The sequence below is a fragment of the Rhinoderma darwinii genome, chromosome 6 (genome assembly GCF_050947455.1).
Source record: "Rhinoderma darwinii isolate aRhiDar2 chromosome 6, aRhiDar2.hap1, whole genome shotgun sequence".
NCBI classification, from domain to species: domain Eukaryota; kingdom Metazoa; phylum Chordata; class Amphibia; order Anura; family Rhinodermatidae; genus Rhinoderma; species Rhinoderma darwinii.
Genome location: NC_134692.1, coordinates 48,856,279 through 48,880,978, shown reverse-complemented (window position 1 = coordinate 48,880,978; position 24,700 = coordinate 48,856,279). Strand labels below are relative to the sequence as shown.

Sequence of the window (24,700 nt, the reverse complement as noted above, 5' to 3'; positions counted from 1 at the left end):
CCAGTTATCTAACGTAGAAAAGCCACACAGACTTTACCATGACTGTATATGATTAAAAAGTTATTGGGTTAGCCAAATAAGCAATAAAGCTCATCATAGCCAAGCAGACGGTGTGAGTAGTTAGGATGGTCATACATGTGCTCCTTCTGGGGCCTCATATTAATACTTTTATTTGACTTTCAAACAGACAAAATTTCCTACAAAGCAGGGACAGTTTCATGGTTACATTGAGCTTATATACAGGTTACACTTTTTCAAGTATCAAATCAGTCAGTATCAAATATTAGTCCTTAGGTGGTAAATCTGATAAATTACAGGCACTCGCTGTCAGCTACAGAAGATCACTTGTCTTTCACAATATCTCTTGCAATAAGCTCCTTCATAATCTCATTTGTGCCGCCATAGATGGGCTGAACACGAGAATCTACATAGGCTCTGTATAGAAAGGAGAAAAGAAAAAGATAATATATAAGTAGTAAGTAGAAAACACAAAGTAGTATCGCATAAGTGATATTTTCTAGATTCTGTCTGCTTTTTTTTAATCAAAGGATCAAAAATGGAAATGAAAAAGCTAAAGTAGGCAGAGCAGAAACTTTGTGAAGATTTGCACACTGCTGGTCCGGACCAGGAGAATCCGCCACTTCTAAAACAGGGCATAGAAGTTTACAGAAATATTATTGGCATAACTCATAAGAGTGCTCTCCCCATACCTGAAGTATTACCTAACTGGTGGTTCTCCAGAAGAGAGCTGCCCTGCTTATACATCATACTGGTACCTCATCCAGCAGCACCTGGTTCAGGCTATATAAACCTTGGATAGGGATTTATTTTTCTTTTTTTAATAAAAAAGGTCAGTCAGTGTGATTAGTGCAACTTTATAAATAGTTTTTATTTAAAAAAAATTAACTTTGCATGATACACCTGTAATCTATCGCATCTAAGTTATCGACTTAGATTTGACATGCAGGATCCACCTGTAATCTATCAGAGACACGCAGGAGCCGCTGACACTGAACCTGCCAGGTCTGCGGGACTGACGGATTCAGGTCTGCGCGAAAGATACAGCTGCCCTGTATAGAGAATACTGAGCAGCTGTAGCTCTAAAAAGTTTTGTATTAAAAATTATTTTTACTTTTTAAGTTGCAATAATCACAGTGATTGACCTTTTTATTAAAAAAATGCCATTCAAAGATTTGCATAGCCTTTAATAGGGTCACTATCATTAATATTATAATTTAGTAAATTAACAAGTTCTGTCTCCTTAGCGACTTTATTCCTCCAATTTTATCCCGTTGCTAGATGGCCTTACCCTGGTAAACAAATATTCTTCTGTCCGTTGCCAGGATAAATCCATCTACCCAAGTGGCTTCCATTAAAGACGCATTTTATCTGGTCCTTCTCAGCCTGTATGCTCCCACCGGACTTTCTAAGTAATCTCTGCTCGTACAGACGGTACTTTGGCAATCTCAGCAGCCTTTGTCTCTTTGCTGATGTCTTCTGCAGTGGCAGCGGCTTAGCGCTGGCTCAGGTTCTGTGCCGGATCCCAATTTAGACGCTATGGATTATGGGAAGTGAGGGCAGCGGCGTCAGTGCGGCACATGGTTGCAGAAGCAGGAGAAAGATCCTGGCCATGCAGCCATACTGCTACTATGATTTTGAAACGGAGCGTAGGGAAATTGAATTCCGCTAAACATGTCAAAACCGTAAATAAACCACACAGCAGGCATTTAAACTTTAAAATATACTTTTCAAAATGATAGGTACACTTTAATAGGATTGCCCTGAAGAGACACCAGGCCAGTTGCTGCCCCGGCTGTGGATCTCCAGAAATGAGCCACCATGGCAGATAATACTTATGATGCAATTGGGGTGAAAGCCTGGTGTCTAGGCAAAAAACTCATAATATATGTAAAGTATATTGAAGTTTTACTGCTGTATGCACGTTCTGCCAGGATATAAATTATATCTGAAATGGAAGGTATACTTTCAAATTCTACTTACTTTGCAATGGGGTATTCCCACATGTATCCCCATCCTCCATGGAGTTGAACACCTTGATTTGCCACAGTATTCTGAAGGTCAGATGCCCTGCAAAATAACATTGAATTCTATTAGACAATATTTTTTTAAACATTTTGCTTCGTTCAATGCAGAGGAGTAGAACACGCATAGCTCTTGTACAACAATGTCAAATTATTTTTTTAAAGCTCATTACATATTGCACCACTCCCGTAAAATAATGTCACACTATAGGCACTACATTGCGGATTTTCCAGTGTCCAGCGTTTTACAGTAGCAGCAGTGTGGGTGAGATTTCAACAAATCTCGTCCCCACATTGCTGAAAAATTCTGCCTAAAAAAAACAAAAACGCATATAAACTGTTTCTTCAACCGCAGCATGTCAATTAATGCTGCGGAATCGCAGCTCTCCGGTTGCAGGTTTTCCGATTAAATTCAATGGGGTGCTTAAATCCGCAACATAGCGTTGTGTGTTGTGATATTTCCAGTGGAATCATAGCGATTCCGTTGAAAAAAATCGCAAGTAAGAAAAAAAAGTTATACTTACCCAGAGTTCTCTGCTTCTTCTCCAGTCCAGCCTCCCTGGATGATGTAGCAGGCCATGTGACCGCTGCAGAAAATCACATGCTGCAGAGGTCACACGGCCTGCAATATCATCCAGGGAGGCCGGAGCGGACGTCAGTGCAGGGAGAGGGTAAGTATACACGATAATTTACGCAGCAGAATTTACGCCAGGAAGGGCAAGCCGTAAGGTTGTGCAAATCGAGGAAGAAACAGGTGTTGCTAAGATCTGCAAATTATCAAGCACCTAGCTCCAATCTGTGGCATGTGGGAGGCATAAAAAGCCAGATTGAAAGCGAAGTTTTTTTAGCCACATGAAACCTCAAAAATCGGATCAAGTAGTATGATTGTGCGATGCCTCCGGTTAGTCAACATGCCAGTTATCGCCACTTGTTGCAAACTAAGAAGGACAGAATCCTTGAACTGAGAGACCTTGGTTTATTACTCCAGCAGATCACTACGCGCCGAGACTAAGATGTCAGCACTGTTAAACGTTGCGTGTCCCGGAGGTTGGGAGAACAACGACGAATGGGCACGACAGCAAGAGTGGCGCGGCGGCGAACTTCTACACGGACGGATGATCTGTTTGGAAGAATGGCGCGTAGTGATCCACTGCATACTGCAAGTGAAATTGAATGTCACATCCCAAGTCTAGGGCGGCAACCAGTGTCGACACAAACCATCAGAAGGCATTTGCACGACATCGGGCTAGGAGTCAGACGTACCTATGTTCCATTGACCACACGCTGCTGCTCTCAAAGGCTATTATGGTGCACAGCAAGATGGCAATGGAGGTCGATCCTCTTCAGCAAGGAGCCCCACTTGTCTCAGACAGAATGATAGCCGGAGATTGGTCTGGGGACCAAGGGGCAATGCCATGAAGAGGCCTTCACAAGGAAACATTACACTGCTCCTACTCCCAGGATTATGGTGTGGGGTGGCATAATGTACAGTAGCCAGACCTCTCTATTCTTCATTCCAGGTACACTAACAGCTTGGCATTACTTTGATTTGGTCATGGAACCAGTGGAACGGCCATTTTTCCAAAGTGTCCCAGAAGCAGTTTTTCAACAGGACCACGCCAGGCCGCATGTTGATCGCACTACTGTGACCAGTCTGCGTGGCCTAAACGTGCTACAATGGGCTGCAGCATCTCTGGACTTATCTCCCATCGAGTACATCTGGGATGTTATTAGTCGGCAATTGCAAAAGGAGCTGCCAGCAGCCAATCTTGATTATTTGCATGCCCAAGTGTATCCAGCGTGCCATAACATTTTCACGGACAACCATTAGTAACCTCATTGATAGCATGCCAAGTTGTGTAAGTGCGTGTATTTTTGCACGTGGCGCTCATACGCAATACTGAATAAATCAAGATGTGTGGAATATTTTGTTTACAATTTTTTCATCTTCTATCGATCCTGTAATTTCCACTTTTCCTTCTTGGTGTTGCAATTTCAATGTTGAATGAATATTATGTACACAGTCGCGTCACATTATTATGACCGCCAGCTAATATCCAGAGTAACCGCCGTGTGAAGCACGGACAGCAGCTGGGAGTGACTCAATAAAGGTGCTGGTAGGTTGTGTCAGGTATCTGGAGCCATGCTGACTGCAGTGCATCCCACATTTGCTGGAGGGTGCATGGGGGAGGATCCATAGGAGTGAACAAGACGGTCGAGGTGGTCCCACAGATGCTCAATTGGGTTAAAATCTGGCGAATTAGGGGACCAGGGAAGTACTTGGAAGTCTTGTCGTGCTCTTCCAACCACTGTCAGATATTTCTGGCCGTGTGACATGTCGCATTGTCTTGCTGGAAGATTCCATCTGTCCCAAAGGAGACGAACAGGATGTATGGATGTGATCTGCAACGATGAATTCATACTTAAGTCTGTTCCTTCCACATGGATGAGTGGACACAGACAATACCATGAAAAAATTCCCCTGACCATAACGCTGCCACCACCAGCTTCTGTACTTCCAGCAATGGTTGCAGGGTGTTTGTTCTCTGATGATCTCGCCTGACACACCAATGTCCATCCGTTCGATGAAGCAGAAAACGTGACTCATCGGAGAAGGCAACCCTTTGCCAATCATCGGTGGTCCATTTCCGATACTGCTGTGCAAATTGAAGCCTTTGTTTTTACGATGCAACTTTGTTAGCATAGGAGCAGTGACCATCCGTCTGCTTCAGAACCCCATACGCAGTAGGGTTCGCTGAACTGTTCTAGACACATATCTGGTAGCACCTTGGTTCTTTTCACGGTGAGCTGCTGCACTGTAGCGTGTCATTCAGCCCTCGCACACCTTCGTAGCCGACATTCACCCCTCACATCAATGGCACGTGGTGCTCCGCAGTTCGCGCGTCGGTTATTCCCAATGATGCCATTTGTTCACTCACAGTACACTTTCACCACAGCAAGACGCGAACAGTTGGCAAACTGTGCTGTTTGAGAAATACGGCCACCCTTGGCCCGAAAGCCAGTCATCACTCCTTTTTGAACCTCAGATAAATTGCCCCTTTTACCCATGGCAACAACGAGTGATATGTGTTCAGACCGCCTATCGCACACCTTATTCACCCACCAAGCCAGCCCACGACACATTTCCTTTGAGGGTTACACGCTGCCGACGTCGAAAATAGGAGGTGGTCATAATAATGTGACTCGACTGTGTATATGTATACACACACACACACACACACACACACCAGCATTGTATAGCCTAAAATAAATTACACTGCGACTCTCTAGTTGAATAATATTGTGTGCAAATCTTTAGATTAAACAAACCACCCAGTTGAGAAAGAACAAAAAGCTGTGGAGAGGGCTTATTGTAGAACGGGAAAACATTTAAATTCTTACGTCAGAAAAATATATAAGTGGTGACTACCATAAGCGTAAACAAGTAATCAAAAGAGAGTGCCATAAATTTCAAGAGCGTCTCCCACGAAACAGTATGCAGGCCAATTTGTCTGCCGACATACCTCTAGTGTTAAATAGCAGTGTACTTTATGTGCTTGTAAAAAGAGCAATTGAATGCCTACTTTCCTTCAAACCAGACAATGCGGTCAAAAGATCAAGTGAAAACAAATGCCAAACGTGTAAAAGAGCTGAAAGGACCGCTCCATGGAGACCGCTACGGCAGTCAACAAGTTTAACCATGTCAGCATTAGAAGAGTCGGGTAGACCTTGCTGAGAAATCTCAGGGAAACAAGATCCATCAAGTAAAAAATATATAACATTTCAAACATTATGAAGGCATCCGGATAACTGTTCCCATTGAAATTAGTACAATGCAAAACATGTAATAAAACAGGAGTGTGCACAGTGTTAAGGGGGTTTTACACGAGTAGAACGCTCGTTGCCGATAATTTCCGTGTAAACAGGTCAGCGATCAGCATATGAACGAGCAAATGCTCATTTATCGACGGATTGCATAGTTTTAAAAAAGTTAAATGTTGTCTGCAGCACATCGCACTGTGTAAACAGGGAGACGCTCTGCTGACATGATAATAATGAATGGGGATGAGCGATCGGAGTAACGACAGCGCGATACATAGCTCCTTGTGACAGGAGCAAACGAGCGCCGATCAACAAGCTGTCTCGTTGATCGGCGCTCGCTGCACCGGCCAAAATCGGCCGGTGTAATAGGGCCTTTGGTTACACACATGAACGCATGTTTGTTTTTATTATATGGAAAGTGTCCCTCATGCGTACCAATATTTTGCCATAGAAGCGGTTGCGGAGTCCAAACGTCTTTCTGTGTGAAGTTGGAGGCAGTTATCCAAAAAGGCACGACCCACACAGATCTGTGTTTTCATCTCTGCCAACTTGTGTTGCACTGTCTTAGAAGAAAAAAAAAGACATAGAACTTATTGAAAGAAGCAGCCTACAACTGTGCACACAGACATCAGATTTAATTTTTTTCAGGTTCATATTCAGCGAGACTTTAAGGGGAATGAACATGGGTGGACGGAGTGTGTCTGAATGTAATTGTCATTTTACTTTGTGTCTTCGGGTTATCCTGTGAGTTGTTAGTCAGCGTCTCCTGTGTCTGCAGTTCCTGCATGTGCAGCCTCCATCTTGGTGAAGTCTGATTTAATTGGATGAAACCCCAACTGAAAAAGGATGTCAGTTGGTGCCAGTAGAGAGAAGGGAGGATGTGCCGGCTAGGACTGGGCATATAGTGAGTGACCTGAAGTACCTCAACCCCCCCAATAACAGGACAAGCAGCAGTGGCATAAAAGTCAGAAAAGGTGAACGTTATGCTGCTAAAATAAATATCCGAGTACAGAAGCCGTTTGAAAAGCAGCTGGTGATGCTTAATGTGCCCTTTCCTCCATGGCTACTGAGGGATCGTGCAAACTCTATTACCAACTGAACATGGCTGTAAAGGATTATGTACAACTTGCCTAAATCACCTATAGATGGGAGTTGTGTATCTACCCCTAAATCTACAGACTTCAGACTGACTGCAGCCATTCCGGTCTCCAGAAACGGTCATATGTCATGTGTGGACGTCCCCGCACCTTGGGTAGAAGATCATACTCCAATAAATTATTATATTTTGTACTACTGCATTTTTCTGTGAGACAACTCAACGGTGTAAGAGTGAGGAGATGCACTTTAAAACAGCCCCTTTACAAACAGTCTTAGAGAAAATAAAAAAAAACATACAATTTATTGGAAAAAGCCACCTACTACTGCACACCGACATCACATTACATTTTTTCCAGACTCATTTTCAGCTATTAAGTGGGACTGTGAAACTTGAAATACTGTAGCTATTAAGCTTGCGGTGCCTCATGAAGAGCATGTAGCCATAGGCTTGTGTGCCACTGTAAGAACAGTTGTTAAAGACACGTGCAACATTTATTTGGTCTTCAATTGTTTTTTCATCAAAGGGGAACCACTCCAGTAGCCCTTCGTTACAGCCATGCCATTCACTATGGCCTTTTTAACATATATCTAGTCCTCCCGCCATGATTTAGCACAGAAACGGATTACAAAACTTATATAGTACAGTTTTGTTTCCAGCGGCAACGTTTGTGATGCCGGACAGAAAAACTTTGCAATCCAGCCTAACAAGTATTTTTCCACCTCTCCAAGCATTTTACCATTTTATATGTAATGGTAAAATGTAGCCGAATTTGTTTGTCCATAGAGTAAAACTTACATTTTATTTACAGTAAGCTGAATTTACCACTTCTCTGCCTAAGCCGCCTACTGCTCGAAATCCCTCTATGGCAAGGGTAAGCAACCTTAGTGAGGCAGAGAACTACTGTGATAATATAGAAGCTTCTTAAGATCTGTGATATAAATGTCGTTTTCAGACAGAAAAGAAGCGACCCTGTTTAGACCATACACTGTACTTATAAAAGGTGCTATACTCACATGATGAATTCGATTTTTAACAAACATACAGTAGATATTCCAATCACATTGTACACCTTAGAATGCGACAATGAAAAATAATAGCCTGGTCCCTAAAAGGCCAAAATAGGCTAGTCTTTAACGGGGTTGTCTCAAGGTTAAATGTTATCCTCCGACCACAGGATAGGTGATAACATGCTGATCGGTGGGGGTCCAACCGCTGGCACCCCCACCGATCATGAGAACACGCATGCACCCTGCTGCTCCATTCATTCTGTATGGCACTGCCGGAGATGGCTGAACGCTGTACTCTGCTATCTCTGGCATTCTCACAGACAGTGAATGGAGCGGCAGTGCGCATGCACGACTTGCCGCTTCATTCATTCATTCGGAAGACCGGGACCTTCGTTCTAGTGATCGGTAGGGGTCCCAGTGGTTGGACTCCCACCGATCTGCATGTTATCACCTATCCTGTGGTTAGAGGGTAACAATTAATCTTGACACCCCTTTAAGGGGTTAAAATGCATAAAATGCTCCAATTAAGGCTCTAGTCAAACAGAGTTTTTTGGGTAGGCAGATAAAATCTGCCTCAAATTTGTTTCGGGAAGTCTGAGGCAGATTTTGAACTGCCAGCCTTGTTTTAACGCTTTTTTTCCCGCTGCATTTATTGCCCGCTGCCACTGAGGACCGCAAACAAAAAGACGCAGTGAAAAACACTCAAAACAAGTGTTTGCTTTCAACGGGAGGTCAGAGACTGGAACCGAAGCAAGAGAGAACATGCCAATTTTTTTCCCACGAGCAGCCAAAAGCCGCCTTGGCAAAAAAAACTCTGCCTCCCATAGAAATCAATGGGGGGCGACTTCAGACGTATTTTGGCACGGATTCTGAAGCGGTTTCCGCATCAAAGTCACCGTGTCAGTTTTGTCCCTAACATTGTATTAATGAGAAAGGCTTCAAGCAATTGCTAATGTAGACCAGCAAAGTACCACCGTTACATATTACAATTTATTGTAATGTGTGTGAAACATCACATTACCTGAAGGTGTGCAATAGTTTTTCCAAAGGCTTTCCTCTGTGTAACATAATTCCTTGTTTCTTCAAACATGAATTCACAGCTAGCAAGTGCCATGTCTGCTATCAGTAGCCTCTCCTAAAATGAGACAGGGGAAAAAAATATTATAAAAAACTTTTACAACATGTATCGGCTACATGTTCCATATATATCTGATCCAGGGAACGGAGTAGCCTGGTCATCCTCAGTCTTAATGGGGCCCCAGGCGTCGAACTCCCTCCAATCAGAAGTATTTTATAGCTAAATGACATACCATAAAAAAGGCTATGGTGGGAAAAATGAAGATTCCAGAAGAGGAAAAAAGGGATTACGTTTCAAACTTTCTTCTTGGTAAGGTTTTCCCTTCTGAGAACAGATCATTTTAAAGCTACAGTGTACACACACACACACACACACACACAATACAGTGCTGCCGCAAACATACCTATAGTTTTGAGTCCTTGACAATTTTAAAAGGTTATTCCCATCTCAGACATTTACCGCATATCCATGGGATTTCCATAGCTTCATGTGGAAGGCGTTTTGAAAATCCTATCCACATACATTGTACTGTAAATGTTACGGATTCTACAATTAAAACATGCACCGAAAATCTGTGATGTGTGAACTTGCCTCAGTGTTCTCCTTCACCAGCGCTACTTCTTACAAAGCACCTGTTACATAAACACACCTGGGGAAGTTCTGCCATCAAGTAGTAGAAGCCTTTATTTTCTTCTCCCAATAAAGCCTCAGCAGGGAGCCTGACATCTTCAAAGAACAATTCTGCTGTGTCCTAGAATTAAAAGCACATAGCTTCAAGTGTATGACTACAAAGAACTGCATTAGACGACCTTTATAACATTACAAGTACAGTAAGTTTATAGTTGGAGAAAAAAGTAAAAAGTTGTACAAAACATCTGAAGGTGAACAGGTTAAGAAAGTCAAGAAGAAAGATATTTGGTTTATATAATCCATCTTATAAAGTGATGGCACATTGCTAAGATTTGCCATCACTTTATGATAAGTGGGGGTCCGACCTCTGGGACTCCCATGATCCTGAGAATGAAGGGGGGCGCCTCAGTGCAGGGAAAACTTAGAAAGAGATGCAGCACTAACTCAGCGTTGCGGCCCCTTCTTTCTCAGAATCAGTGGGGTTCCCAGAGGTCAGTCCCCGACCGATCATAAAGTGACGGTATAACCTAGGAATATGCCATCAGGTTATAAGATGGAAATAACCCTTTAAAGCACATAAAAAAGACGAATAAGTTGGAGAAATTCAAATCAGAAAATAGTGTGCGCCTTGACAAACAGATAAAGGACATTTAAGTTTTTCAAGAACGGCATCCAGATGATATGCATTTGGATAACTAGTAGGTAGGAAGGGCAGGGACTGCTCATGCATGGGCTGATTATTACTGCTGCCCATATGGAGAGGACAGGTCTGTACCACAATGGTCAGCAAGGTATGGTAGTATTATATTTATCTATGGATGAGGACGGTGAATGTAATGGCATGTGAAATATGTAACCTTAGGCTGGTTTCAGGTGAGAGTAATACTGGCGCATTTTTGCACGCATATTAAATAGTCAAATCCAAGTCTGAGCACTGGTCTAATGACCCGAACTAACAACATCATAGATCGCTATGATGCGGTTTATTTTGGTCATTAGGCTCACGGTTGTGACATTACTCTCATCTGAAACTGGCCTTACCATAGCTGCTTTCTTAAACCAGTCTTTATTGAAACATGTGGCAGAGTAGCCCATGAGTGGCTTAGAGAGGAATACATACTCCATTTTAAATTATTAACTATTAAAATACAAAGTGAGAAGAAAATTCCACGGAACTCACCATTCAGTTAAAAGTTTATTGTTTTATTAGGCAGAAAAGGGCAGCATGGATGTGGAGCAGAAGCCTAGGGCCGTTTCGCGTGTACCCAACCTTTGTCAAGGCCTTGACAAAGCGTGGGTAAACACGAAACGGCCCTAGGCTTCTGCTCCACATCCATGCTGCCCTTTTCTGCCTAATAAAATTATTTTTAACTGAATGGTGAGTGCTGTGTAATTTTGTGCATGGTGCTGGGACATATGGTAATTCAAGAGTTAGAGCAGTGCCGGCCTGTCTTTTATTCTATTTGAAATTAAAATAAAAAGTGAATGAACAGAAGAGAAATCGAAATCAAATCAATATTTGGTGTGACCACCCTTTGCCTTCAAAACAGCATCAATTCTTCTAGATACACTTTCAAAGTCACAGATTTTTGTAGGATTATAGTCAGGTGTATGATTTACCAATTATACCAAACAGGTGATCATGAGCATCATTTTCATATGTAGCTTGAAACAGTCATTTACTGTAACAGAAACAGGCTTAAACTGGGTGAGGAACAGCCAAACTCTGCTACAAAAGGAGAGGTTGTGGAAAACCGTTTCATGTCCCAGGTACACCATGGCAAGGCTAAGCACAGCAACAAGACACAAGGTAGAAGTAAATAGGCGAGGAATCCTCCAGCTCACCGATCCGATGTCCGAGCCCGGACAGCACACGGATCCTCGTGGCAGCACACGATGGAGATCAAAGGCAGAAAAAGAGAAACTTGATCCAGCACTCAATTAAAAAAGGAAGGAATATTCCAAATGTATTAAAAAGTCCATACACAAAAGGGTGGATGCATCAGATAGCGAGCCTATGCTTTTCGGACAAGTCACTTGTCCTTACTCATGGCGTGGCGTAAGGACAAGTGACTTGTCCAAAATGCGTAGGCTCGTTATCTGATTCATCCACCCCTTTGTGTGTGGACTTTTTAATACATTTGGAATAAAGTTGGAATATTACTTCCTCTTAAATTCAGCGCTGGGTCAAGACACAAGGTAGTTATACTGCATCAGCAAGGCCTCTCCCAGGCAAAGATTTCAAAGCAGACTGGGGTTTCAAGATGTGCGGTTGCAAGCTCTTTCAAAGAAGCACAAAGAAACGGGCAATGTTGAAGACCGAGGCCAAGCGACTCAACTATGCTGGTAAACATAGGAACTAGGGTGCAGAAAAATGGCAGCAAGTGCTCTGAACTGAGGAGTCAAAATTTGGCTTTAACAGAAGACAGTTTGCCGTAGGGCTGGAGAGCGGTACAATAATGAGTGTCTGCAGGCAACAGTGAAGCATGGTGGAGGTTCCAATTTGGTCAGGATTAATAGTGTCCACAATGCTGAGAAAAATAGGCAGATACTGAACCATCATGCAATACCATCAGGGAGGCATCTGATTGGCTCCAAATTTATTCTGCAGCAGGACTACAACCCCCAAACATACAGCGAATGTCATAAAGAACTATCTTCAGCATAAAGAAGAACAAGGAGCCCTGGAAGTAACGATATGGCCCCCACAGAGACCTGATCTCAACATCGAGTCTGTCCGGGATTACACGGAGACAGAAGGATTTGAGGAAGCCTACATCCACAGGAGATATGTAGTTAGTTCTCCAAGATGTTTGGAACAACCTCTCTGCCAGGTCCCTTCAAAAACTGTGTGCAAGTGTACCAAGAAGAATTGATGCAGTTTTGAAGGCAAAGGGTGGTCACACCAAATCTCAAATTTGATTTTAGATCTCTCTTCTGTTCATTCACTTTGCATTTTGTTAATTGATAAAAAAAACAAAAACTATTAACACTTCTATTTTGGAAAGAATCTTACTTTGCAGCATTTTTCCACCACTGCTTAAAACTTTTGCACAGTACTGTACTTAGGTATGCATAGGTATTCTTTATTTTCCATTTGTGTCATGCAATTTACCTGCGCCTTCAGGCCAATTTTCTCCAATTTCCTTCCCTTGACAAAACCTTTGGTGCCATTGTCCACAAGGAAGAGACTAATCCCATGAGCAGGAGTGCGTGCCTCGCGGTTTGTCACGGCTACCACAATTACCACATCACTCATCCATCCATTTGTAATAAACACCTGCAAAGAGAAATTTTATACAATAACTATATCAGTGTAAAATGGATTCTATAAGTCAGAGAGGTTTGTCAGCTCCAGTACAGCGTGTAGAAGGCCAGCTCAATGACTAACGTGTTGTATGGGAGATCACATGGAAAATTGATTTAGCTAAAGACCGAAATTCTTAAACCGTGAATTATGCCACTTCCTAGAAGCCCCAAATACTTCAATCATATTTGAAGGGGATTCTCAACTGAAAACTCTTTTCCCACTCCTCAAAGATTCTTAGCTTAAAGCTGGACAAGATTTTCCAGCACCAAGGGGTTTGGAGGTATTACAGAGCATTGAAGTCCTTCATTCTGGGCATTGCTGGGGTTCCAGGAGTTGGGACAGGTCTCAATGCCACTTTGGAAGTTTAAAATAACATGATCACTATTTTGTGACTATCTACAAGTAAAGAACTCCGCTGCAGCCGGAACCAACATCAGAATCTAAAATTCTTTAAGTTGTTGACTACAGAGCGAACTGTAGTATAGTTTTCACAAATCAATTAAGTGTCCGCTCATAATAATGAAACGTGTTAGAAATCATTAGAAAGAAACCAATGGCGAGTTAACTTATTATAGATAAAATGTAAGAACTCTTAAGTAAATATATGTCCATAAATACAAAATTATATAATATATATTACACATTGAAGGAGCAGAGACTATAAATACAAGTCTAATATTTAAAGAGGTAGTCCCAACTTAGACATTTATGGCTCTCTCCATCGGATTCAATGGGAGTCACCGAAATAGCCGAGCAAGCGCTGCTCGGCTGTTTCCATAACTCCCATTCAACAGAATAGAGAGAGCCGCAAACATGCATGGCCTCCTCTCCTCTACCCCTGGTCTGTTATCAGCAGCTTGTGGCCACGACACCAGGCGATACAGGGATCAGGTGACACGCTCTCTCTATATAGGTGCAGGTCCCAGAGTTTGGACTAGCATCTATCAGACACTTGACATATCCTGTGGATATGCCATAAATGTCTAAGTTAGGAATACCCCTTTAATGAATATTATATATGGTCAATGATTCTTACTAGTGCTTACAATACTAGTACTTACATCTTTGTTCTGAAGTTTACAGAAGATTTGGGGGAGATTTACTAAGCAAATTTTGATAAAACGGAGTACATGACTTTTCACATTTATTATGTGTTTTAGACCCTTTTTGCACCACCTCTAGAGTTTTGAAAGTCCCTTAATAAAGGATTGTGGCTAAGAAGAGTCATTAAAGGTGGCACATTTATTAGCGGTGTATGCCATTCACTGGCAACAAATTAGTGTATAGCAGCCAGCATTGAGGTGGCGTAAAGAAAAGCGTCCAACATGTCTAATGAATTTCTGCGTGTGCCACTTTGATAAATTTGCTGCAGTTTGTGATATTTTAGCTATGCTGTAAAATGCTGCATGCACAACAATATTGATAAATCCCCACCCCAGTGTTTAATAGGGTCACTGCTACCCCTAGATCTCCACAGCGCTACCTCTCCCTGCTTATTACAGGGGACGATTCTGCTCCCCAACACTTGAAGTATTCTTATACACGTCTCCTGAGAACTACGGCGAAATGCGCGTCGGGGCGGTCATACACGCTGACAGTTCTGCTTACTCCTTGTTCACTTCGTCATGTAAGTTAATTTGTCCTGTTTTCGTTGTACAATTCCTATTGTAGCATCTCTGTTCCATTACTATGTGTTCAATTTAATCTGGAATCAGCTGTTGCCATTGATGCATAACACTTGTGCCGATTTACAGAACACCACTTTGTACTTACGAGGATGCCTTTTTTTCATGACCAACACTATAAAATTATATAATTGGTCTACTTATTCCTAGTCCTTCATAAGTGACATTTGGACTAGGAAATTTGGAATAACAGGGCAGTGTATATTATATTTATTGCAGCGTTCTATGTACACAGTTGATAGAATCTTTTTTATTCTTTGTATGTATTATTCTGTTTTTTTAATTATTTATAAATAAAATTGATATATTTTTTAAAACTTACTTGAAGTAACTCTGGGTCTATATGCTCCTATTGGTTTTTGAGTTGGTTTAAATCCCCAACACTTTAGTCACAGGACATGGGATCGGTCTGTAGATTAAACATGCCTGTCCACATACATGGGATATATAGATTCCACGTCCATGAAATAAACAGTGCTTCAGGGCGGAATTTTACCAGGGAGTGCATTAACGTGCAGCATTGTGAACAGAGGGATGTCAAGACACGACTGTATATCATGGTGTGAAGACCTAATATTCACCGGTAACTCACAATGATAAAACATGATCAACTAAAACACATTCCATTTTCCATTCCATACTGTGATATTTAGAAGACAGAAAGTACTAAAATACTGAACACCCCACCTTACTGCCATTTAGGATCCAGTCACTTCCATCTTTCTTTGCATTTGTACGCACTCCCTGCAGGTCACTATAAAAATAAAATGAAGAGATCATTATGCGAAGTCAATAGGCACAAGACGTACAGCTCCAAATCTGTACAACATACCTTCCAGCTCCTGGCTCAGTCATTGCAATGGCCCCAATGCATTTCCCAGCTGCCATCTGAGGGATATATTTCTGTATCTGACTCTTACTACCATATCTTGAGATATAAGGCATCACTATGTCCGAGTGGAGACTGAATCCTGGACCTGTGCAATTCACATACATTCTGCAAAACAAAGATATAAAAGTTACAAAATATACTGTATAAATGACTAATGAAATGCTCAAGCATTAGTGACTAAAGAACTTACTGTTCCTCCCACACGACGGCTGAAGATAAGATATCACCACCAATGCCTCCATGTTCTTCCGGGATGGCAGCACCTAGGAGCCCCTGCTGACCAGCCTTTTCCCACAACTCCCGGCTCACCTGTCCAGCTTTCTCCCACCTGAAATGTTCATAGAACAAAGTAATATAATTTAATATAATGTGAACATACATTACTTTCAGTCTGGTACATTAAAGTAGTCCTCTGGCTTTAAATTATAGGCCTGATTCAATTCAGCAGTAAAAGTAACATCTCTCTGTAATATATATATATATATATATATACACACACACATGCTGCTGAGAATTAGTACTCGTCTGGAATATGGTTTCCAAACAAAACATTGCCTTTCAGCTATGATCCCGTTGATTAAGCCTGAGAAGGATTTAAGGGCTCATGTAATATAGGCACAGCCCATGTGCCTGCTATGGGACCCCTCTGGAGGGAGTCCATTCCAGGTTGATCTGGTCCCTATTTTAATGGGTGATAAGAAACTGGAAAATGTTCCAGAGTCAGGAAAATGGGATGGTGGTACCAGCACCCCTGGTCCTGGATGGTTAGGAGTGTGATGGCGTCAGGCAGCACCTGAAACGGAACAATTTTTTTTTATCTTCGCTTTGGGTCCGGTCATCTATGTACACCACTGAAGGGAATGTTAGCATCATGTGTACTACAGAAATGTAACACGATGTGAAGTTAAAGGAGCCATATTGCTTTTTACCATGAAGTCAACTGTAAATAGGGAAACAAATATTAATGCAAATTACCAGCCTGCCTGAACATAAAAAAAGATAAAAAATACCTTACTACTCATGTGACCTACGGAAAAACTACTGAATTACTAAATACAGGTGTATTATTCTCCATCAATGCAAAAGTTATCATTTTATCAGTCTGTATAGCGTTTGATTCTGCCCTCTAGCGGCTGTAGTGAAGATTATTTTTAAGTTTTTGCACTTGCAAATAACTTGGGCCTCATGCACACAGCCGATTTGGTTTTGCGGTCCGCAAAACCACGGGTCCGTTGCGGTCCATCGGACTGTTCGGGTACTAATCAGTCTCAACCGGCAGGGATAATACGCTGAGTTCGTACGAAAGGAATCACACCACACAGAGTCTGGTACAAAGCTCCTCACTCAGCATCAGGCGTCACTGACTTATTTATTACACACATTTGTTCTATATCTCCTTTCTCCTGGGGGTGGGTACATGTTATCACACTTTTATAAAAGCACGTATCACTGTAAGCCTCTTGTTACTTTGTGTCATCCTTGGATAGGTTCACCCTTATCTGGTCCTTTAGATATGTCTTCCTAGTTCATAGTTCGTTCATACCAGGAAGTGACTTGTTATTTTATTAGTGCGTAGTCCCTGTTCAGGGGCCATCTTGCCACGTATACTTATCTAATCCTATTACTATTGCTTCATCACAATTATGTACACAACTCTATAGTCTATATTTTATTAAAGAAAGAAAATTATTATAAACATTAACTTCTGTCCACTCCATCCTTCACAGGACCACAAATAAACCCTTGTTTTGCATCCGTGTCATTAGGACTCACAGATCCAAAACAATTTACCAGTATTGATGCATCCGCAAACCCGGACCGTAAAATGATTTGTCCTGAATTTTTGCGGTCCAGAATTTGTGGCCCCCACACGGACTCATGTAAACCACGGTCGTGTTGCTTGGAGCCATAGAAATGAATGGGTCTGCAATTTATCCACAAAAATGCGGATAAATTGCGGCCGCAAAAGCGAGGCCTTAGGCTCATTTGGGGTTTATTGGGAGATACTTTATAACCCACCCCCTAACTAAGTCATCCTTTGTTCTCTTTATTAGGAATGCCCTTTAGGTAAAACAAGCCGATATTTTGGTCCTAAGATGCCATGATCAGATTATATAGGAATTGTTTAAAAGTGAACAGTGTTTATATTATATGCTATACTATAAAAAATATGCTGTTTTATGCCTTAGTTAAAAAGGTGTGTGACGTCATTTGCTCACTATAGCAACGTTTTCTCGACAAGAGACGGCCAGAATGGCAACACAGCAGTGACCATCATTACTACCATGGTTCAGGAAAATGCAAAGACTAACCATAGATAATGGAGAACATATACCCACTTACTCGGCATGGTAAGGTGCCACCTCTTGTTGGAAAAACTTTCTGACACTCTCTCTGAAAATGTCGTAGTCAGCCGTGAATATGCGTCTTGTGCCAATGTCCATTAAGGTCTTGGCCTGGCTAGGCTCTAGTCGTGATCTCTCCTCATGGGAGCTGGGCTGAGAGTGCTGGCATCTAGAAAATTAGGAAGAGAAAAAAAATTATTTGGGTTTGTTAAAAAGTCGTCGAAGTCTATATAAAAAACGTTTCCATAATAAATTGCAAAGATTTTGTTTGCATAAGTGGAGGATGTTGATGAATGAGCAAGAATGTTGAAGACAATAATAAATCTAGAAGAGGAATATAAAAAGATACCATAAGTGGTAAGAGCCACTACTATAAAGATTTCTAAGGTGCTAGAGATAAATGCTGGAAAGACAATAGACTGAAGACAAGTGTTTCATAGAAACCACAGACGGATATTTGGAAGGAAAAAGATGTGATGGTGTAAAGGAACAACAACCTTGAGGTTTGGAAAACAAATAATCACTTAACGGCTGTGTAAAACTTTGAAAGGCATTTTTTATTTTTTTTAAATATAAAGATCAGTGTGATTGTTGCAACTTTATTAATAGTTTTTACTGTATTATTTTTACTTCTTGAGATATAGCCGCTCTGTATCCTTTATACAGAGCAGATGTATTGTTCGCTAAGACCTGAGTCCCGCGGACGTGACGGGTTCAGTGTCAGTGGGTCCTGCGCGTCTCTGACACACAGGAACCACCTGTAATCTATTTTATCTAAATTATGATCTTAGATATGATAGATTTCCGGTGGTTCGGACCCGCTTTCTCTGAACCCTTTCAGTCCCGCGGACCTGACGGGAACAGGATTTAGCAAATACAGCTGATGTCTATACAGAATACAGAGAAAGTATCTCAAAAAGTCAAACATTTTTTTAATAAAAACTATTTATAAAGTTACACCAATCATACTGATTGACTTTTTTTTCTTTTATAAATAAAAAGGAGTGCCATTTTAAAAGGTTTACATAGACTTTATAGGAGTTGTCCAGGATTTAAAAAAAAAAAAAAAAAAAGGGGTCTGTTTTACTCCTCTCCCCAGAAACAACTTAGTCTGGTATCGCAGTTTTTGGAAAAAAGCAGAACCTTTATTTCTAATCCTGGACAACCATTTTAATACGTCGGAGCCACCTGCGAAATCAACACTGAAGGGGATCTAGTAGGCTGGGCTTAAATGAAGATTGCTAGGCCTTCAATTGGTTGGACTACAGTGGCCATTTAAACATTGAAGAAGCAGAGGGGGGGGGGGGGTTGTGATATATTGGTGCAGAACTGTAACTGTCGATACCTGTATGTCAATTATACACCAACTATCATTGAAGAAGAGTATTCCCATTTTAAAAAGTGATGGCATATCGCAGGGAACTGAATCACTGCCCAAGTCAAGTAAATGGGGCTCGGTTTATTTCCTTGTACAGCACCAATCCCGTGCATCCATTGGGCAGGGAAATGCCTCTTCATTCTAAAGGACTGTGAAGGAGCTGATGCCAGGGGTCTTATAATGCACCCTCACCCCAACCCTTTGTCTGTGCGTCAGGAGCCATTCCAATGAGCGCTTCCCTTTAGTGCAGAGAATTCATTTATTAGATCCTGGAACCTACAGCATTATCATCCACTCGGACAAGGTGCCTGATTGGCCATACAAAGAAGTGTAAAAGGCAGAGTGTGTTTTTTTTTAAAATCTATAATTTGCACCCCCCAATGGCACCATAGGCAACCGCCTACCCCTCATCTTAGCTCTGGATGCAGTGCTTAACTAGTACTGTGAACGCTTCATGCTGAGAACTGTTAGTTAGTCCCCAACTGATCAGGAAAAGATGGCATATCCCAGGAAGGTGTAAATGAATTCTTTAAATATATAGGCCTACATTTATCAAAAGTGATGTCATTTAGGCCAATGTCAACGTTAAAGCTTAACTACTTTATCGACATAATCTAACATAGATTACGGCCATTAACATTCACACTGTCTAACATAACGCCACGATCTGCGTGAAGTAGAAATGCAGCTTTTTTTACTCATTTGCAACTTTTTAAAAAGTTGAATTTCATAAATCTGTCTAGATCCTAGCCAAGCATTAAGCCATGTCCACTTTTCACTCCACTTTTACAAACTGACAAGCATGGCCCAGATGGCTCTAAATTCTGGCGCAAATGGTTAATAAATATGTCACAAAGCAAGATTAGACACAAATTTGGAGTAAAGTGCACCAAAAAAGGCGCAAATACAAATCGATAAATGTGGTCCTTAGTTTCTCCTGTATGATATTTGTCTAGATTGTATAGTCGTGTACTCTCTGCCAGGCTTTATAACTACCGGTAAATATTCTGCATTTTTACCTCCGAACGTCACAGATTGTAGACATAACTTAGGTCGGCTACATCTTTACCAGAGCTGGATTTGTCATTTGGCACAACTCTTCGTGGTATCCTATTCAGAGTTCTGTGGTTTTCCATAGGACTACAAGTAAACCAACCAATATCTCAGCTTATTGCCTTGTGCTACACAGTAGAATTAAGTGATGAATACAACTACGCAACATCTGTAGAGACGAGACCAACACGAATAAATAAACATAATCCAACACAAGTTACTTTACATAAAACGCTTTGTTGGCTTAGTAATGACGCTGTGCCCTGAATGACCACTGGCAGCATCCCCAAGGTCACCAATGAAGAATAAGCGAGGACAAACATGTTACCAGGACAGTGTGCCAATTCTGAAATGGCAGCTGGTCACCTTTGCAATAAATCTATTTACGTATAAACATGTTTCCCATTGTCTGCCACCTGTTTAAATTTAAAGGGGTTGTACCAAATGAACAAACCCTCTTAAAGTGGTTGTCCCATTACATACATTTATGATATATCAACAGGATAGGTCATAAATGTCAGATAGATGCGGCTCCCATTTCTGGGACCCGCACCTATCCCTAGAACAGGGACCCCAAAACCCTGTTCTGCGGCAGAAGCAGGTGAATTCCAACCATGAATTAGGAATCAGCAGTTTCCTTAAAGGGAACCTGTCACCAGTATTTCACTTATGAAACCAGCAATACCTGGTGGTAGTGGGTGAAAAATCATTTCTATATAACCTATAATTGTCTTCTTAGTCGGCTCTGTAGCTTTAGAATTCAGTTTTTTATAGTTCACACACTGTATGCTAATGAGCAGAAAAGAGTCAAATCTTCATTTGAAAAGAGTCAGATCTTCATTCCTCAAGTCTTTCAGAGTTCAGAGACCCCGCCTCCTTGCTTTTGATTGATAGCTCCTCGCCTTACCCCAGCACTGAAAATCCTGCGCTTGTGCATTGATGTCCTATTCTGGTGTGTGCGCACAATGGAACACCGGATTATTACGATAAAAGGCGCAAAATGTTTGCAGACCGTTACTTACAGTCGGAGGAGGAGTTTAGGAGAGGGGATAACGGCAATGAACTTTTGATAGCAGCGGCCAGTGAGGCATAAGTAAAGTTCAATAGGTGAAATGCTGGTGACAGGTTCCCTTTAAGTCCCATAGAACTGAATGGTAGTTAGGGAAACAGCATAGCTCGTATGCTACGCTGCTTTTGTAACAGCCATTCAGTACTATGGGAGTTACGGAAACAGCGCTGTTTTCCTAACTCCAGACCATATAGTCAGGAAGTGGCCGGGGAGGCAGATGGAGCAGAAAAAGGGTAGAACGGGGTTCTAGAGATAGGTGCGGATCCCACGTGGGACCCACATCTATCTGACATATCCCATGGATATGTCAAATGTCTCTCTCTGATGGGAAAACCCCCCTTTAAGCAAGCTGCCCTTGGTATTCTGCAGATCACCACAACTTTAGCTGTGGAACCAAAATGATCACCAAAATTTACGCTGCGGAGGAAACATAGTTCTACATGGGACCCATTCAAATAAAGAAGTAAATCTATAAGAAGCACAAAAATGGATAAACATTAGTGCTAGGAGTTTTCTGGATTTATATAAATATATGTGAATGTCTGCTCTCTATTGGCGCGCAAACGCTTGGAACATTTGACCCCAAATTTGGCACATAGTTTCGTCAGGTTTCCAGGAAGATTTTCGTAAACGTGGTTCTCCGTTATCAACCCTTATCACGGGATCACAATACAATAATATAAAATACAGACATTCGCTTTTATAGTATGGATGTTTTTATCTGGCAGTAGCAGGTAGTGCACTTTACTAGATAATCCTACTGGATAATAATGGGAAGGTAAAGTGGAGCGGTTGCCTATAGCAACTAATCAGATTACTACTTTCATGGGGCATGGCCTAGCGGCACATGTAGGCAGACATGTGCGTTTAGAGCTGTACCCATCATTAAACGCTACAAAATCCCGCTGTATCGAGTAGAATTTGCATCCCTGGAGGATATTAAGCTGGAGAGAGATGTGCTAGAGAGCCCGGCAGCGATGACCCGCTCTAAAAAACAGAAAACTCTGCTGCTGAGTCAGAGTATCCAAGATGGCGCCGGCAAAAGAGAGAGGGCCGGAAAAGAGGTGTCTGGATGGATGCTGCGGAGCGGCTCGAGAAGTTTGCCCGAACGACTCAAGCGGGAAGCTCGGCGACAGAGAAAGTCTGCTGAGGGTGCAACGGTCAACAGCTCCCCATATGAGTCGCGCTACTCCGTGCTGGACGAGGAGATGGGGAGTGAGGACGAAGAGGAGGTGAGCGGAACCACGCTGAGACAGGCTTGTAATGGCGGTGTGCAGACCGCTAGGAGAAGTGGACCTTCAGAGCCCTCTCTGATGGACATTTTAGCTGCAGTGAAATAAAATTAGTGAGTTCTTACCACCCTGACCTGCCAGTTGGGGGGATTAAAGGAGGACATTTTATTACTAAGAATAACTCCATCTCCTAGTAGTTTAGGCTCTGTTCACATCTGAGTTGGGGTCCCGTTCTGACGTTCCGTCGGAGGTTTCCGTCTCTATCACAGTGCATTCTGTACACTATCTCTTCACCTCTACACTCTTATACCATTGTTAATCAGGGCCAGTCTTGTCTCTCCACCATATCCTGTAGAATCAGTAGGGTAGCGGGGAAATCGCTAGTAGCCCTAAATACCCCGGCAGTTACACACTGTTTATTTAATTTTTAATCTCCCAAATAGCTAACAGCTAAGGCTCTGTTCACATCTGCGTTGGGGTCCCAATCTGATGCTCCGTCGGAGGTTTCCGTCAGAAAAACTAACTAACTTAAGGGCTATTTAAACCTCTGGGGGGCATTTTTTTTTTACATTTTTCTTATAAACAGGTCAGTCAGTGTGTTTGGTGTAACTTTTTAATTAGACTTTATTAAAAATTTGTTTTACTTTTTTTTTTTTTAGATACAGCTGTTCTGTATTCTCTATACAGAGCAGCTGTATCTTTCGCTATGACCTGAATCCATCAGTCCCGCAGACCTGACAGGTTCAGTGTCAGCGGGTCCAATTCACCTGTAATCCATCACATCTAACTTATGAACTTCGATGTGATGGATAACAGGTGGATCCTGCAGGTCAGAGACCCACAGGACCCGCTGACACTGGACCCGTCAGAGGAACCTGAACCGAACAGGATTTAGCGCTACATACATCTGCCCTGTATACAGAACACAAAGCAGCTGTATTCTTCAAGAGAAAAACAAACTTTTAATAAAGACTAAATAAAAAGTTACACCAAACACAGTGATATAAAAAAAATAAAAAGCCTATCAAATTTTTCAGTCTTTAAAAGACCTGCAATAATACTATCTACAAAAAGGCTGGAATCCATAATGTATGCACCACACCCCATCTGCACAGCATGGTTATTAGGCCTTGTTCACACAGTGCAGATTTCATGCAGATTTTGCATGTATTTTTTTTTAAGACAAAACCAGGAACGGAATGTAAACAGGATATATAAAAGAGAGAACTTGGGTCTCCACTTCTGGATCCAATTCTGGTTTTTGCTTAAAAAAAATGCATGCAGAATCTGCACCATGTGAACAAGACCTGAGATAACACTGGGTTACCAAGTAAATGTGGGCTCCAAGACATGTCTATGAATAGTGTGATGACGGCCGTCCTGAACCTGTAACGTAGGCAAAGTTTTACGTTGCGATTAGAGTCCCCTCTTATTACACACTCATTGCCAGCACAGAAGTAGGACAAAGTTCACAGCAGACATTCAGCAAGACAGACACAGACTACGGAAACCTTTCGCTGTAAACTCCATTGAAGTTATTCACAATTTGTCAAATAAAGTGTATTGTATCGCAACAGAAATACGGAACATTTTCTGCATGGTGACATCACCAATATTGATCAAGGTGAATATTAACCCCTATGAAATAATTTCATAACTATATACTGGCATATCATAAACCATTTATTACATGCATTATACATTTAGGATCATTGACCTTGACATGGGAGGTCAGGGGAATCCAAAATCATGTGCATCAGGCAGAACAAAGGGTTAATAGACATATACACAACTGACACTATTGCAGGGAGTACAGGTTTACCTGATACCGGCACAGGCGGGGACTCTCGCTGAGGAGACATTAGAGATATTGCTCAGTTGTTGAAGTGATCTTCCAAGGAGTCTCAGACCGGCAGCCATTGTATAGACGTGAATGTTGACCACTGCAGAGCTGACAAGAAGTGAAGCAGGAAGTAGAAGAGAGGAGAATGGGTGGTATCAATAATTGTGCAATCCAGCCGGTGTAGTGAACGTGTTTATTGAAGCACAAGACTGCCC

General features: G+C 41.8%; 1 protein-coding gene across 1 annotated transcript; it reads right to left on the bottom strand.

The window, feature by feature from the left end:
- Nucleotides 1-144: 144 nt before the first annotated feature.
- ACADL (acyl-CoA dehydrogenase long chain) lies at nucleotides 145-24,619 on the bottom strand. The gene is made up of 11 exons (XM_075829654.1): nucleotides 24,465-24,619; nucleotides 17,909-18,079; nucleotides 15,756-15,893; nucleotides 15,506-15,670; nucleotides 15,361-15,427; nucleotides 12,794-12,958; nucleotides 9,698-9,799; nucleotides 8,992-9,105; nucleotides 6,300-6,427; nucleotides 2,002-2,088; nucleotides 145-435 (listed from the first exon to the last, which is right to left on the bottom strand). Exons 1-11 carry the CDS (start codon nucleotides 24,560-24,562, stop codon nucleotides 342-344), a joined length of 1,329 nt encoding a protein of 442 aa, XP_075685769.1. The 5' UTR covers nucleotides 24,563-24,619; the 3' UTR covers nucleotides 145-341.
- Between the last annotated feature and the right edge of the window lie 81 nt (nucleotides 24,620-24,700).

Bases quoted from the DNA above. Each gene is read 5' to 3' on its own strand.
- ACADL (XM_075829654.1), bottom strand. From the start codon at position 24,562: ATGGCTGCCGGTCTGAGACTCCTTGGAAGATCACTTCAACAACTGAGC. The intron at 18,080-24,464 runs GTAAACCTGTAC...CTAATTTTCTAG, and splicing joins CCCGCCTGTGCCGGTATCAG to ATGCCAGCACTCTCAGCCCA. The intron at 12,959-15,360 runs GTGGGGTGTTCA...TTCTCTTTGCAG, and splicing joins GGATCCTAAATGGCAGTAAG to GTGTTTATTACAAATGGATG.